A 14353-nucleotide genomic window follows, 5' to 3' on the forward strand; every position below is an offset into this window, starting at 1 on the left:
AACAAACTTGCTGTACCTGAAACTGTGTGTGGAGAGTGCAGCTGAATGGGACACAGCTGTGGGTGGCCTGAGGAAGTACCATCCACCTTGGGCCTGCCCATAGAAAGCAAGTCTTGAAAGGGAGAGACTAGGGTGATGTCTGCTGTTTCCATGAACTCTGCTCATTGTGAGACGTTTGTGAGAGTTTGTTGGACCCTGGGCGAGAACCAGGAAAGAAATTCATCATAGGATCAGCACACCCGTCAAAAACACATCCAATATACTAATAGTGAATTCATTCTCCAAATGCTGTTCCTAGGGCAGCTTCTAGGAGCCAAAAGTGCCCCAGAAGGAGCACAAAGTGCCCCCCACCAGAGGTACTATCCCTCCCCTAACACCCCATGGTGGACTAGGTGGGCCATTTTGTCTGATCCAGCAGGTTCACCTTATGTTCTTATGACAAAAGTTAAAGGGTAGAAAACGGAGGATTGAGCCAAGAGTAGTGAGGATTTGTTTAGGGGTGTGATAACTAATAACAAGGTCACCTTTTTTTTTTGGTCATGGTATTTATGAATAGGCTGTGGATCTGAATGTGGGAAACGGGGTTCTACTTATTGCCCAGCTCTCTGAATGATCCTACACTTAGCTTCCTAGCTCAGTCAGTAGAGCATGAGACTGTTAATCTCAGGGTTGTGGGTTTGAGACCCACGTTGGGCAAAAGGCTCCTGCACTGCAGGCAGTTGGACTAGATGACCCTCGTGGTGCCTTCCAACTCTACAGTTCTACGATTCTATAGGCTGCCTGAAAATAGCAAAATGGAAACCAAGGAGGACCTTTGTACGCTTGAGGACCAACTTGATCTTCCTTACACCAACTCGTTTTTTTGTTTCTTTCAACACGTCAGATTTGTGCCATCGTTGGAGGAACCTTCACAGTGGCTGGGATTCTTGATTCCTGTATTTTCACTGCCTCTGAAGCCTGGAAGAAGATCCAGCTAGGGAAGATGCAGTGACAAAGCAACTCTCCTCCAGGTCCTGTGAGAAGAAGCAAAGAATAAAAACGTCACTGCTATCCATTTTCCTCCTTTGTATCGTTTTCCATTGGTACATGCCACTTTAATTAGTTAATTGAAGACTTTGTAAAAGAGCAAACAAATCTAGTAGAGCAATCCTAACAAGGGGCTGGGGAGGTATGAGGCAGAGGACCCACCCTGTGTTACATCCAAAGGTCTACCAGCCCTGAAACACACCTTTGGGGCTTTCTATGCCCTACTGCAACCAAAAGTACTGTCAGTGGGAGATGACCATCTGCCTGGCATAGCTTGGAACTCAGCTATGGCAGAGCCCCCTCAGCAACACTCCTCTCTGCTGGCAAAAGCCACTGGTGAGGAATCTATGCAGCATTCTAGCCCTCTCCCACTACTCCGCCAGCCATCAAAATGTAAAGTTCAGATTGCACTCTGTGTGTCTTGAAAGATGGCAGCATTGACAGGTGGGTGGGGCTTCCTACACTACATCCTCTGAAAATGATTTTTGTTGTAAAACCAAATCCTATGGATCTGACTAGTATAATTATTTTTAAATTCTCACAGGTGCTGGTCAAGGCGAAAACTAATTATGCAAAGTAGATTTTTCTGTTCAATCAAAATGGACAATCATGTTGTCTTTGACAAAAATTGTGCATGAAAAACCCTAGCCTGGATATTGAGATCATTCTGAACAACAGTAAAATAGAACAATCTATTTCTATTAATCTTCTGGGATGTTAAAATGGTTTCTCTTCTTTTCAGAAACTGAACAGTGTTAGCATTTATAGATGGCATAAGGCAGCAGGACAAAAGCAGAACGAATGAATTGAGAACTGCAATATGCAGCAGAAGATGATTATCGGTATCTATTGCTGCATTTTTTTTGTTACTTCCTTCTGCCTTTTGAAGCATTTACTACCCCACCAGGTTAGAATGTCTGGATTGAAAGAGGAGAGAATGAGACACTCCAGTAACCTGGATGGATGAGCATAATTTTGAAAGACACAAATGCCAAGAACATAGGACTTGGCCCTCAGTATGTGGAATCCAAATCCTTGTACATATTTTTCAATTGTTTGCTTATCTTTAAAATTATTTTAGATTGCCAACATTTGCCAAGGAGGATAGAAACAGCCCTGTAAAAAATGAGAAAAGGTTGCAGCACAGATGTTTTCTACAGGTGCATTTCAATCTTAAGTATAAAACAATTGTTTGTGTGTGCCTGCAATGATTGGGGGAAAGGCAGAAATACTGCTAGTAGTAGTTTTTAATATGCTGTTGACATTGAGAACTACAGCAAGATCGATAATTTCAATAGATCTCAAATAGTCCTTTGATATATGAATCAAGTGATAATTAGTTGCATGCTTTGTACATTTTATATCACCTAGATATGAATGCACATTGGTTGTGTGTTCTCTAGGTTTTGCTGCACTTCTTAAAATAAACACTAAGAATTTCCATGTTATAATTTGGGGGAGGGCATTTTGTTGCTGGAATAATGTGTGATCTTTTAAGGGTGACCTTTGAAAAACATGGAAGTGTCAAATCAATACATTGTGACTAAATGACACAATTCTGCACATATTAACTTGGAAGGAAATCTAATTGAATTTTATGGAGTTTACTTCTAGGTAAAAGGATACAGAATTACAGCAGGGATGGTGAATCTTTGACCCTCCAGGTGTTATTTGGCTACAACTCACATCATCCCTAACCACTAGCCATCTCTTTGGTGGTGGGGAGGGAGCCTGACCCAGGCCATGCCATTTGGTGGGGGATGCATCTGGTATTGGCAGCCATGGCTAGCAGCACTGCCACCGGGCCAGCCCTCCTGTCAACCTGCCAAGGCTCTTCACATCCTCCCTTCTTAGAGGGGAGGCAAGGAGCTGGGAGAGCCTTACTGCTGCTGCTGCTTTCAGTGTGGTGGCACCACCACCAGAACAAAAAGTAATCCAGGAGAGGGGCTGCCATGGCCACCATCACCAGGAAGAGGAAAAGGGGCAAGGTGAGGGCAACGAGGGGCCCCACATTGTGATTTGTCACAGGTCCCATGCCCCCCTATAGTGGGTGGAGCTGACAAAAGTCCATCTGGAGGGCCACAGGTTATATCCCCCCCACCCCTGGGATTACAGCCTTCATCTGCCCAGTATGTCTGTGTGAAAATTTCACTCTGCTATGGTGTTGGAAAGATAGCAACTTTTCTCTCATTGAAATTCTCACTGATTCCCCCCCCCCCCTCCTCAACAGCCCTTTCTTCACTGATTTTGAATCCTTCATGCTTTTACAATGTTGATAAAACATCTTTAGAATTCCCCCTATCTTTCTTACAAAATGATTTGTTATATTGGTGTAAAACTGGATCTTGTAACTTCCTGTATCTTGTTTAATATTTGGATGGATTTTATACATTTTTTTTCCATTTGCAAAGATCAAATTGAAAATAATACATGAGTGTTCATTTCTGTCTCCCTGTGGCTTTCTTACATGGATATGAGGTTGGGTTTTTCTGAGGAGGAAAGTGTACTGTACCACTTTTCATCCAACTGCCACTTTTCAACCTCCCCCACCCCCAATTCCACCAACCCCTTCAAGTCTCTTCTGCTCTCACCAGAGGCCTAAAATTGCTACGCATGGAAAGAGCCTTCTTCCCCCACCCCCCACATTTATTACAGATATGAGCCCCCTTCTTCCTGCCCCACTGTCCTTCCTGTCCATGCCTGTTGAACCAGCCAATGTTTACAATGCAATGATCAGGACATAAGAAGAGCCTGCTGGATCAGGCCAATGACACATCTAGTCCAGCATCCTGTCTTCTCAGTGACCATGCCAGTGGGGAAACGACTGGGCCAGACATGAGCACAAGAGCACTTTCCCCTCCTGAGCTTTCCAGCACCTGGTATTTGGAGGATTCCTGCCTCCAACTGTGGAGGATGATGGACTAGTGTAAATACAGTTATGGAGAAACAGTATAAAACCACAGCGATCCTTTTTAAATTGTGGCTACGGATCTCAAGACCAGAAGTGCCCTGGACCTCTGTGAGTGCCTGCTGGAACCAAATTCACAAATTCGTCACAGGCTGCCCAGATGCAGAAAGAGGGCAAGGGCTCCTGCCTGCCCCTCCAATAGTTGTGCAGAAGAGGCAATACCACTAGTAGGTGTACTTTCTCATTGCAAGCTGCGGAGGCTGAAATATCCCCTTCCCTGCAGACTTACTTAAATGGGAAGGAGCTTTTGTTCTCTTTTTGCATCTGGCCATCTCGTAGCTGCGAGGACAGCTAGCACGGGCGAGGTGTGGGGCTCCTTTAAAAGTGTATAAAGATGGCAGGAGAACAAAATGTTTAGAAATCAAAGCGAGCGCAGAGCGTATACGAATACGCCACGCTGCTGGCGGGACATTTATCCGCTGGTCTCACTAGTTTTGTGTCCCCTGGCGGAAAGAGGGCCCAGCCCAGGAGCGGGACAGCCTTCGCATTCCCTACAGCAGCGGACTTGAGGCTCTCCCTCCGCGCGCCTCGCTTCTTCTCCGGACTGCAAAGCTCCGCTCGCTCGAGGCGCGGCAGTCAAACCAAGCAGCGCCCAACATCAGCTCCTGCTGCAGTTTCCTCCGAAGGGCGCGCGGGGGCGCTGGCCGCTCCTCCTGCGCTTCCGTCCCGTCGACGTTTCTCGGAAGCGGGTGGCGTTCTCGCGAGAGCTGAGGTCTCACCAGCACCGGCGGAAGTAGAATCAACCTCTCTTTCCGGGCGGCCATAGCCGAGGCAGCAGCGGGTAAGAATGGAAGGAGGATTGTAATCTGTTATCATCGGCCCACTGACGGCCGAGACCCCGTTGCAGTTTACCGGGGAGCATGCGGGGTGGAGGGGGCGTCGCGGTGGTTCATATATTTGAGGCGGGAGGAATCGGTTTCTCCGTCGGATCTGCTCACCTCTTTCCGTGGCCGGTTTGGGGCCTGGGAATGCCTGACAGTGGTGCGCTTCGCCCCATAATGCTCTCCGGTGGAAGTGCTGTCTGAGGAGGGGATGGGAGGGAGAAAGTGGATAGAAGGCCTGACGTTGGAGCGCATTCCCAGGTTATGGGGACGTAGACGTGGGACTCAGACGGCTGGAGTGCTTTCTTTTCATCTGTTGCGCGGCTTCCTATATCCAGTAGTAGGAGTTGGAGTGTCTGGATGCTTTCCCTTCCGCATAACGCGGAGCCACATCTCCCAGCGTCAGGCTGATGGAAGTTGGAATCCAACGTCTGTAGGATCACAAATTACCTAACTGCTGATCCGTGTGTGTCTTTGAGCCTGACTTTCCATACTACTGCTTATGTTCTCTCAGCGTTTTACTGGGGTATTGAGATGTTTAATTTTACTCCATCCCCGTCTCTTGGGAGTCTGCTGCTTGTCCCAATTATTTTAGTGTTGTAGCTGCCACCGTTAAAAATCTTATGCACACTTTTTTGGGCATAATGCACACTGAACATAGCAAGAATTATTTCTCCTAATAACACATTGCTGCTGGTTTTCAGTTCAGCTGAGCAACTTGAACTTTTATTGCATGAGCGTGAATATATTAGTAGAGCAGACATTGATTTATCGTGGCCAGAATATAGTCAATAATGACTAAGCCAGAATGCTGCTATACCAAATAAATTATTATATGGGCCTTAAGAAATATTGCGCTGAAAGCTTATAACTCCAGTGCTGTGAAAGAAACATTTTACAGGACATTAATAAAGTCCAAGTTATAACTGAGCTTTATATATGTCTTGTAAGCCTGACATTCCAGTGTCAGGCTCACAACCCTGCTCACAGCTCCAAATGTCTCAGACTTGCTTGTCTTAACTTTCTCAGGATATAGCCAAAGTGCAAAAGTATCTTTGAGACCTTGGCTGCTACCATGTTTTTTAGTTTGGGGGCGCTCCTTTCTAATTATTACATTTTTTTGCTAAATACTGTGCATATTTTTTTCCTCCTCTAGTCAAAATGAAGTTCAATCCGTTTGTGACCTCAGACCGCAGCAAGAACCGCAAACGGCACTTCAATGCGCCATCTCACATTCGCAGGAAGATCATGTCTTCTCCCCTTTCCAAGGAGTTGAGGCAGAAATACAATGTCCGTTCTATGCCTATCCGAAAGGATGACGAAGTCCAAGTATGTGTTTTGAGTTATTGATTTCTTCTGCGAAGAATAATGGTTTTGTTTTCAACTAATAAAGGCAATAGACGTCAGCGAGGTAAATGGTTAGTTTTGAAATCAACTTCTAAGCAACATTTTGTGGGCTTCCTTATGCATCAAATACCAAATTCTGAACTGCATGGAGATCAGGCCCCATTCACTCAAGCAGCAATTTTAGGTGGTCACCTTTAATGCAATGTGTGGGTGCTGTCCCACATAAGAAGCTGTTTTATGCCAGTGTGTGGAAGCAAAAACAGCAATTGTGTCTGTGGCCTTTCAGATCAAGTGTGGTTTTGCTGATTGCCATACTATCAAAGCCCTTTAATTTCAATCACTTAAAATTGTGTAAGAGTGATGTCATGCAAACAAATTTCTGCACTCTTCCTACCGCTTTTTTCCTGGTTTGTAGTGATGTCCAAATAGGTCAAACAGTGCTTAGTGAAAACCAGAATTGGAAACTGGTATGCAAACAAACTTCAAACTAGAATTTGTTAGCATTCATTGATTGTGCCAGCCGTAGTTTGCCAGATTTGGATGTCATAGTGGACTTGTTACTTGCAACCAGGAAGAGGGATAGCCAACATCAGAAAGAGGAAGGTGGCTGTGTTCCCATGGTACAATCCCAATGTCTGGTTTTTACAATCTGGAACTGTGGTCTGAAGTGAACCCTCAGGAGAAGAAAATTAACATAGTAGCATTGTGCTATGGGAAAAGAGCAGAGCATGAAAGGCATCTTAATCGTCCAAGCTGTCTCCTTGTCTTTGGGATGAAGGTCAGTTACGACAACTTTATCCTCATAGGAATGGGAGGAATTGCTGGAACACTGGGAGTAATGCACAAGCAAGTCAATGAAGGTTTTAAGATTGCCTTCCAGCAAATGGCTGGAAATGGTGCTTTTTTTGGTGTGCAGATTTATTTCTGTTCGAGTGAAAAAACAAATACAGTTTTCAGATTAGCAATGTACTGTGGGTGCTTGCAATAAAAACTTTTTAACATAGTAAATATTTAATATTGTATCAGTCTTATTGTACCTGAATCTAGTTTCCTGCCTGGCCTGTGTAAGAGAAAGTCTTTACTCTTTATTTAATCCAATGCTTAGTGCATGAAGTTCTCTGCTGTAGAAAGGTGATTATGATACCGTGTATAACAATGATACCTGAGAATGTTAAATATTTTTTGTATTTGTAGGTCGTCCGGGGTCATTACAAAGGGCAGCAGATCGGCAAGGTAGTCCAGGTATACAGAAAGAAGTATGTCATCTACATTGAACGTGTACAGCGTGAGAAAGCCAATGGCACAACTGTACATGTCGGCATTCACCCTAGCAAGGTAATCTTGGCTGAGATTGTATGCAAGTGAAATGCTCATGTTTCTTGAATTATTCTGTTAAATAGAGTGCAATCCTGGTAGCTGTAGATAACTGGCGTTACTTACCGTATTTTTCGCCCTATAGGACGCACTTTTCCCCCTCCAAAAATGAAGGGGAAATGTGTGTGCATCCTATGGGGCGAATGCAGGCTTTCGCTGAAGTCTGGAGAGCGAGAGGGGTCGGTGCACACCGAACCCTCTCGTTCTCCAGGCTTCAGGAAGATATCCGCAAGCCCTGGGAGCCCGGCGGGAGTTCCCACCATGCTTCCTAGGCTTGCGGATAGCAGCCTGCATCTGAAAGCCTGGGGCGCGCTGAGCAGCACACCCCAGACTTCGGGCAGATATCTGCAAGCCTGGGGAGCCCGGCGGGAGTTCCTGCTGGGCTCCCCAGGCTTGCGGATAGCAGCTTGTTCAGGGGTCAGGGGAAGCTCGGGCTTCCCCCGCACCTGGGGGGGGGATAATTTTTTTGCTTTATTTCCCCCCCCCCCAACTAGGTGCGCCCTATAGGGCGAAAAATACGGTAGTTCTGCAATCAGAACACTCTGGTTTCCCCAACAGCATGCATGATCATCAAGAAAAAGAGGCACGTCAGCAGACCAAAACTTGGAACAATCCAAGGATCTTTTTCAACAAACTAAAACTTTCATATGTGGTGGTTAAAGAATGTAATCCATAGAAAAGTAGCTGTCACTTTACAGCTCTTAATATATACAGTCATACCTTGGAAGTTGAACAGTTTAGTTCCTGAACGTTTTGGCTCCTGAATGTCGCAAATCCTGAAGTGACTGTTCCGGTTTGTGAACTATTTTTGGAAGCTTAACATCCATCAGGGTTTCTGCGGCTTCCAATTGGCCGCAGGAGGTTCCTGCACTCAATCAGAAGCTGTGCTTTGGTTTTCAAACGTTTTGGAAGTCGAATGGACTTGCGGAACAGATTCTGTTCAACTTCCAAGGTACAACTGTACTTCATTTAGTGATTATAATGTTGACGTCTTTAGCGTTATGAAAAAATAGAAAATCATAATTGAGAGAATAAGGCATCTGACCTAGCCTAAGTTACAAACTTTACAAAGTTACTGGGATAGTAGAATTTTGATAACTAATTATAGAAAGTATAAATTTCAGTCAGATTAATAAAGCTTATTAGAGCATATCCAGAGGCATAATATAAAGCAGGCATATATCAAGGACTGTCTAGTATATGCTAAACCAGGAAAGACACAAGTAGTGTAGGATGAAAACCAGCTTCAGCAGATTGGTTTTGAACTTCTAGCAGTGCTGATTGGGGGTTGTGTGGAAGTTTTGGAACTTAAGACTTTCTGGCTCTTCAAGTTTGCTCTTGTTAATATGTTGAACATGTTTAGAACAAATAAAAGCATGTTAACTGTTCCTCTTGAAACTCCGGGTAATTGCTGTGCTTTCTCAATATTTACTGGTTGGGATTGTTGATTGCTCCAAAGAGTAGTGCCGATGAGGAGGAGGTGCATCGGGGCAAAAGCAGAACTTCCATAGCAGTAACACAATCCAGTCTAGTCTGCTCTGTTTCTGCATGACAGAATACCTCCTGATTCTTGTGTGGGCAGGGACTGCATGAACTCACTCCAGAAACGCTGTTCCTGGAATATTTTAACTGATTGATTCCATTTTCCCTAAGATTTGGGAAAGTGCAAATTGTGCCATCATTGTGCCAATGCTTGTTCTTCCATAGCAATGGCATTAAAGAAGTTCACTTTTTTCATCTCATTCAGATTCCATGATGAGAGACTGGATGCTGTTGGGTCTGTTATAGCATTGAATTCAGACAAGATTGGAGAGAGTGATTGTTGGAAGGCCATATTGCCTGGAAGGGCACTGATGGCCTTGGCCATGGTGCTTTGATAAAATCAGTAGCTATCATCTACACATTTATATCAGTGGTGCAGGGATTTTACTGGTTTCTGTTGCCATAATTTGAAGTGCTGATTTTGACATCTAAAACACTTCGTTACATGGGCAGTGTGTACCTTGGAAATCTGCCTTTCTTCCTTTCCTTGATGGAGAGTTAGTGAAGAGCTGCTTTCGTTCCCCCAAATACATGGGGAAAATACAGACAGTGAGGACATTGTCATGCTTATTGTCTGCATTCCACTTTTGGAATGTGAAATCAGTTTTGTTGTCAGAAATATGGTGGTGACCAAGGCTTGTGGGGTGTATCATTATGCTTGTCAGGCATGAAATTAATTTTCTTCCAAGAAAAAGTTGGCATGTTTATCATGCCTTGGTGAACTACTTTGGGGGGGAATTAATAAGGAAAAAAGTGAGACATATGTGCATTGTTCCCTTGGCAACATCATGTTGAATGAAGTTTTAAGGCCTTGCTACAATTTACATACAAGTTGTTGTGGTATAGTGAGCCAGTGGGCTAGGGACTGGGAAGCTCAGTTGAGTGACATTGGGCCTAGCTTAGGTGGGTTACAAATGTGTTATGTTATCCTTTGCAGGCCTTACTCAAAGCAGCCACCATATATTGTATCTTGGCACAAGATTAACTCTATGTATGTTATGCCAGTAAGAGTAGGATTTATTTTGAGAAAATTTAAACTGAGACTAGTACATAGCAGAAAGCTGACATTAGTGCCCTGTTACTGTGTGCTGGTATTCTTTCATGCTGTAAAGTGAAGTAGGTAAGTCTTCCAGATGTTTTCTCGCATGAATATTGCCTTCTACCCAGTAATACAGAAGCTATTAAATGAGCTCTCCTAGTTCTGAAATTTGGCCTCTGTCATAAAACTCAGACCAGCCCACCCATTTTTCAGTTTCCCTCCACTTCCTTCTTTCCACATTTGCAAATTTACCAGGTTGCAAGGTTGGACAGTGTGGGGGAGAGAAGGAAAAAACCCTTTGAGATTAAAGCCCCAAACTCTGTGACTCATCTAGTAGAAGGAATAAAAATGAATAATTGTTAGAGTTCCTATAATTTTTAGGAAGTAGAGAGTTCAAACATACTCTGAAGCAAATCCTCTTGGCTGCCATTTTCCCTCCTCTCTTCCATCTCCCTCCACCATGCAGCTTGATGAGCCTGGCCCATGATACTGTCAGACTAGAAAGCTGGAGGTGGTGGAGGAACTACCACCAAGTTGGAAAATTATTGGAAGAAGCCTGTATTTTTTCTGAGAATACCTCAAAATACTATTAAAATTGCCCATATCAAGTAAGGATAAGCAGTACTTGCATACCTCCAATTTGTAGACACTTGAGGATGAACTATCAGAACTTTTATACTGGGTCATTAGACCAGAAACAATGCTTGCTACTGTTTTTACTGCTTAGGTATCAGTACTGCAGTTTTATTACTCTAATCAAATTAGATGGAAAAATATCATCTGCATCTGAGTGGTGGGATGAAGCTAATCCCGAGCACCAATTAGGGTATTCGTGCATAATAACCAAATGTTACCTGAGGCCATTACGTTACTGTTGCTTGGATAAATTCCGGCTTCTGCAGCTTGAGAATGGGATGCTTGTGATGGATGTGCTCTCAGACAGAAGGTGGTTCATTTTTCAGGGATTGTTTGGGCCTCTGCTAAATTAACCTTTATTTCCTGACGGTTTTGCTGATTATTGGTTGTACATTGTTACACTGGTTGGTCACATACTGTCTACTGACTGCCTTTTTGGTCAGATATTCCTGGGAGCCTAATGCTGATATCACCAGATAATTGGCTTGCTCCCTATTTAGTACAATTGCCTTTAAAAACCAACATTTCTTCTTAATGTTGTTGCTTTGCTTCAGTGCTCAGGAGATTTCATTTTTAAGCCATGTTCTTTGTTTTATAATAACCATAGTGCATAATTCTGAGTTTTGTTGTGGTTCTTTAGATGTTTCAAGCATAATATGACAAACAAAAGGCCCAGTCCTTTGCTTGAGTTTGGAGCTGGAGTGACTGTTCCAAATTGTAACTTTGGAAGTGCTTATGGGTTCCCCCAGTCCACTTTCAAACTCCCAAGTGACATTAATTGAGTTTCAGATGCGCATTGTGACTGTCAAAACTTTGCATGAGTTGTCATAATACTGAAATTATTCAACCCTTTTCTCCTTTCCATCAAATTCAGGAGTGACAGTGAACATTCTGCCCAAGTGTCTGGTGTCAGTAATGGTCTGGCTAAGGACTAATAAATTGAGTCGTATAGGGTGGTTCCATGAACAAGAGAAGTGGTGTTTGGCCTCTTTGGAATAGGTTGCATTTCCTTTAAGGATCACACTTGCCACTTGGGAGTGGAATTAATGTATGGTAGCTAGGTTGTTAATGCCATTCAGCAATTTTCATTTAACAGTCCCTGTTTTCTAGTTAGTTACAAATCAAAGCACTCAGAAGAGAGACTTTGCTGTGCTGGTGTCCTGTTTGTGAAATTCCCTCTCTGAAGACACTGGCTGGTTATTTATTTTTGTTCTTGAGTTGTTCTACTGTAGACTTGATAGATTTGGGGGGAAAGTTTTATTTTTCATACTTGCTTTGTTTTTGTTCTCTGAGTTGTATTGACAAGTTTTTTGAGCAGAAAGATGGGGTATAAATATTTTAATAAAATGTTTCTTTTGACTCCCTAGGTGGTGATTACAAAACTAAAGCTGGACAAGGATCGTAAGAAAATATTGGAACGTAAAGCAAAGTCTCGCCAAGTTGGCAAAGAGAAAGGAAAGTACAAGGAGGAAACAATTGAGAAGATGCAGGAGTAAAATGGACTCTTTTGTGAAACCCATTAAAGTTTCAATAAAATCTAACCTGCAAGTGTTCTCATTTTGTATCTTAACATAAGACAGAGACAGCAACAGCATTAGGTAAGAACTGGCCTTCCTCTGCCAGCAGGAATTACGGAACAAGATATCTAGCAGATTTTCCTTGGCAGGGAATTCAAGTTTTACTCAGCATCTGTTTTGATCTTGCCTCTAAAAGTAGATGTATTCGCTGCAGAAAATGTTGAACGGATAGTTATGCCTGAATCATATTTCTCATTAAGAACATCTGAAACAATTAAATAGCTGTGGTCACATGCAAGCTCTAAGTCCAATTAAATGCAAAAAGGGATTATTTTAAAAAGAATACAGCTTACCACTACAATAAAAAAGCAGGAACACTCACGCAGAGTCTAATGGTTCAGTTTAGGGAGAAGCTAATAAATTACAGGCTTTTTGGCCCAGCAGCAATTCTGAATTAAATGGTGTCTATTAGAGTTATTAAGCATATAGAAAAACTGGTCTTATTGAGGAAGGGATCTGCATGCTTGAGACAGATTATAATAGGTATTCAGTTATATAAATTAAAAGTATTGTTACCTTTAAAAATCATTTGTCAGTAGGCCTGGCCCTGGAGGGTGTAAAGAAGGCTTATAACAAAGGTTCTCAAGTAAAAACAATGGTTGCATGGAACCTCTTGGTTAAACAGCAGGAAACAATGGGGAGGAATAAATTGATAGTTTTCATAACAATGAGAAGCAGTGTGATCCCCCACTTTATAAATTATTCATATATGATTGGAGTTGGTGTTGAGCTGTAAGTTTTGGGAGAATACCAAGTGATTCAGGATACCAAACAACTTTCCAGCCAACCAGAGTGAATGGGCAGCAAAATGGCAAATGAAATTCAGTATAAGTAAGCATAAACTGACACATACTGGAACAACAGCAGCAAAACCACAACCCCTTCACTTACATGTTGAAGGCTCTACTAGCTGCAGTTAGCTAGAGAATTATCTTGGTTGTGGTGGATAGCTCAGTGAAAACCTTGTAGCAACACATGATAGAAGGTTAAGGGGGTGTCAGGAGAATTCCAGCATGCAATCCAATTGGTGCCTTGTGTTCACAGAAGGGCCTTTGAGCCAGCAAATACCTCTGGTAACCAGACATTGGGGATTCTATTGCCATTATTTGCACTGCCTAAAAAAATCCTAAAACTAGGAAAAGTGAAACCAAAATGATGCACCTGGACAAGAAAGCTAAATACTTGGGTTTTTAATTTGAGGGGTGAGGATTGCATCATTTTGTAAATTGGACATAGTAGGGCAAAAATTGATAAACTGTCCTACTAACTAAAATCCACAATGACCCAATGAAATAAATTGCAAATTAAGACAAACCCTAAGAATGAAAATCAACTTCTTGGGAGTTATGTTTAGCCTGGAGAAGAGACTTAGAAATGCTATGATGATAGCCATATTCAAATATCTAAAGGGCTGTCACAAGTTTGAAGGAATTCAAATTATAAGAAAGGAGATTCTGACTAAGCATTAGGACAAGCTGTTTGACTGTGGAACGGAATCGGAAGGTGGTGGATTCCTCTTTTTAAATAGGTTGGATGGCCATCTGTCAGGGATTCTTTGTGATTCCTGCACTGCAGGGGGTTTGAGTAGATTACTCTTGGGATCCCTTTCGACTCGACAATTCTGAGATTCATTTAAAAGCAGTAAGTCTTCGAAGCAGATTTGTTTAAGTGGTAGTGTTAAACTTGAGCGACCTTGCAACGAACGAAGTGGCGCTAGGCATGGGTGATAACAAGGCACAGCACTGGGGAGAGAGGGAGGCAAAGCGCTTTGCTGAGGCTGTGGAGAACCCCGCCCGCGTGTGGGAGGCGACGCAGGATAAGGACACGGGCGGGCGCAGCTCCGAAAGGAACGTAGTTCGTAGAGAGAGAGCGTAGGGTGGGGGGAGCTTTCACGGGTACAGCAGGCCGCCGAGAGCGCGCATGCGCAACCGACGCTCGCATCCGGATTCGCTCGCTGCTCAAAGTGGGCGGGGAAAAGGAGGGAGAGCCTCCTCGCGTGCGCCGTCCCCTCACGCTGCGGGAG

The 14353-nt window shown here is 43.3% G+C and overlaps 2 protein-coding genes across 2 annotated transcripts in view; both read left to right on the forward strand.

Moving 5' to 3' along the window:
• ERGIC1 (endoplasmic reticulum-golgi intermediate compartment 1) overlaps window positions 1–3467 on the forward strand; it is a 74807-nt gene extending 71340 nt beyond the window's left edge. The window contains exon 10 of the mRNA XM_083721263.1: window positions 884–3467. Within this exon, the coding sequence (XP_083577389.1) occupies window positions 884–991 (108 nt within the window). The 3' untranslated portion in view covers window positions 992–3467. The remainder of the gene's footprint in view (window positions 1–883) is intronic.
• Window positions 3468–4650: 1183 nt separating this feature from the next.
• RPL26L1 (ribosomal protein L26 like 1) lies at window positions 4651–12294 on the forward strand. The gene is made up of 4 exons (XM_083726118.1): window positions 4651–4775; window positions 5972–6144; window positions 7357–7497; window positions 12121–12294. Exons 2-4 carry the CDS (start codon window positions 5977–5979, stop codon window positions 12247–12249), a joined length of 438 nt encoding a protein of 145 aa, XP_083582244.1. The 5' UTR covers window positions 4651–4775; window positions 5972–5976; the 3' UTR covers window positions 12250–12294.
• The last annotated feature ends 2059 nt before the right edge of the window (window positions 12295–14353 follow it).

Source organism: Podarcis gaigeae (genome assembly GCF_964106915.1).
Source record: "Podarcis gaigeae genome assembly, chromosome: 2".
Lineage (NCBI taxonomy): Eukaryota > Metazoa > Chordata > Lepidosauria > Squamata > Lacertidae > Podarcis > Podarcis gaigeae.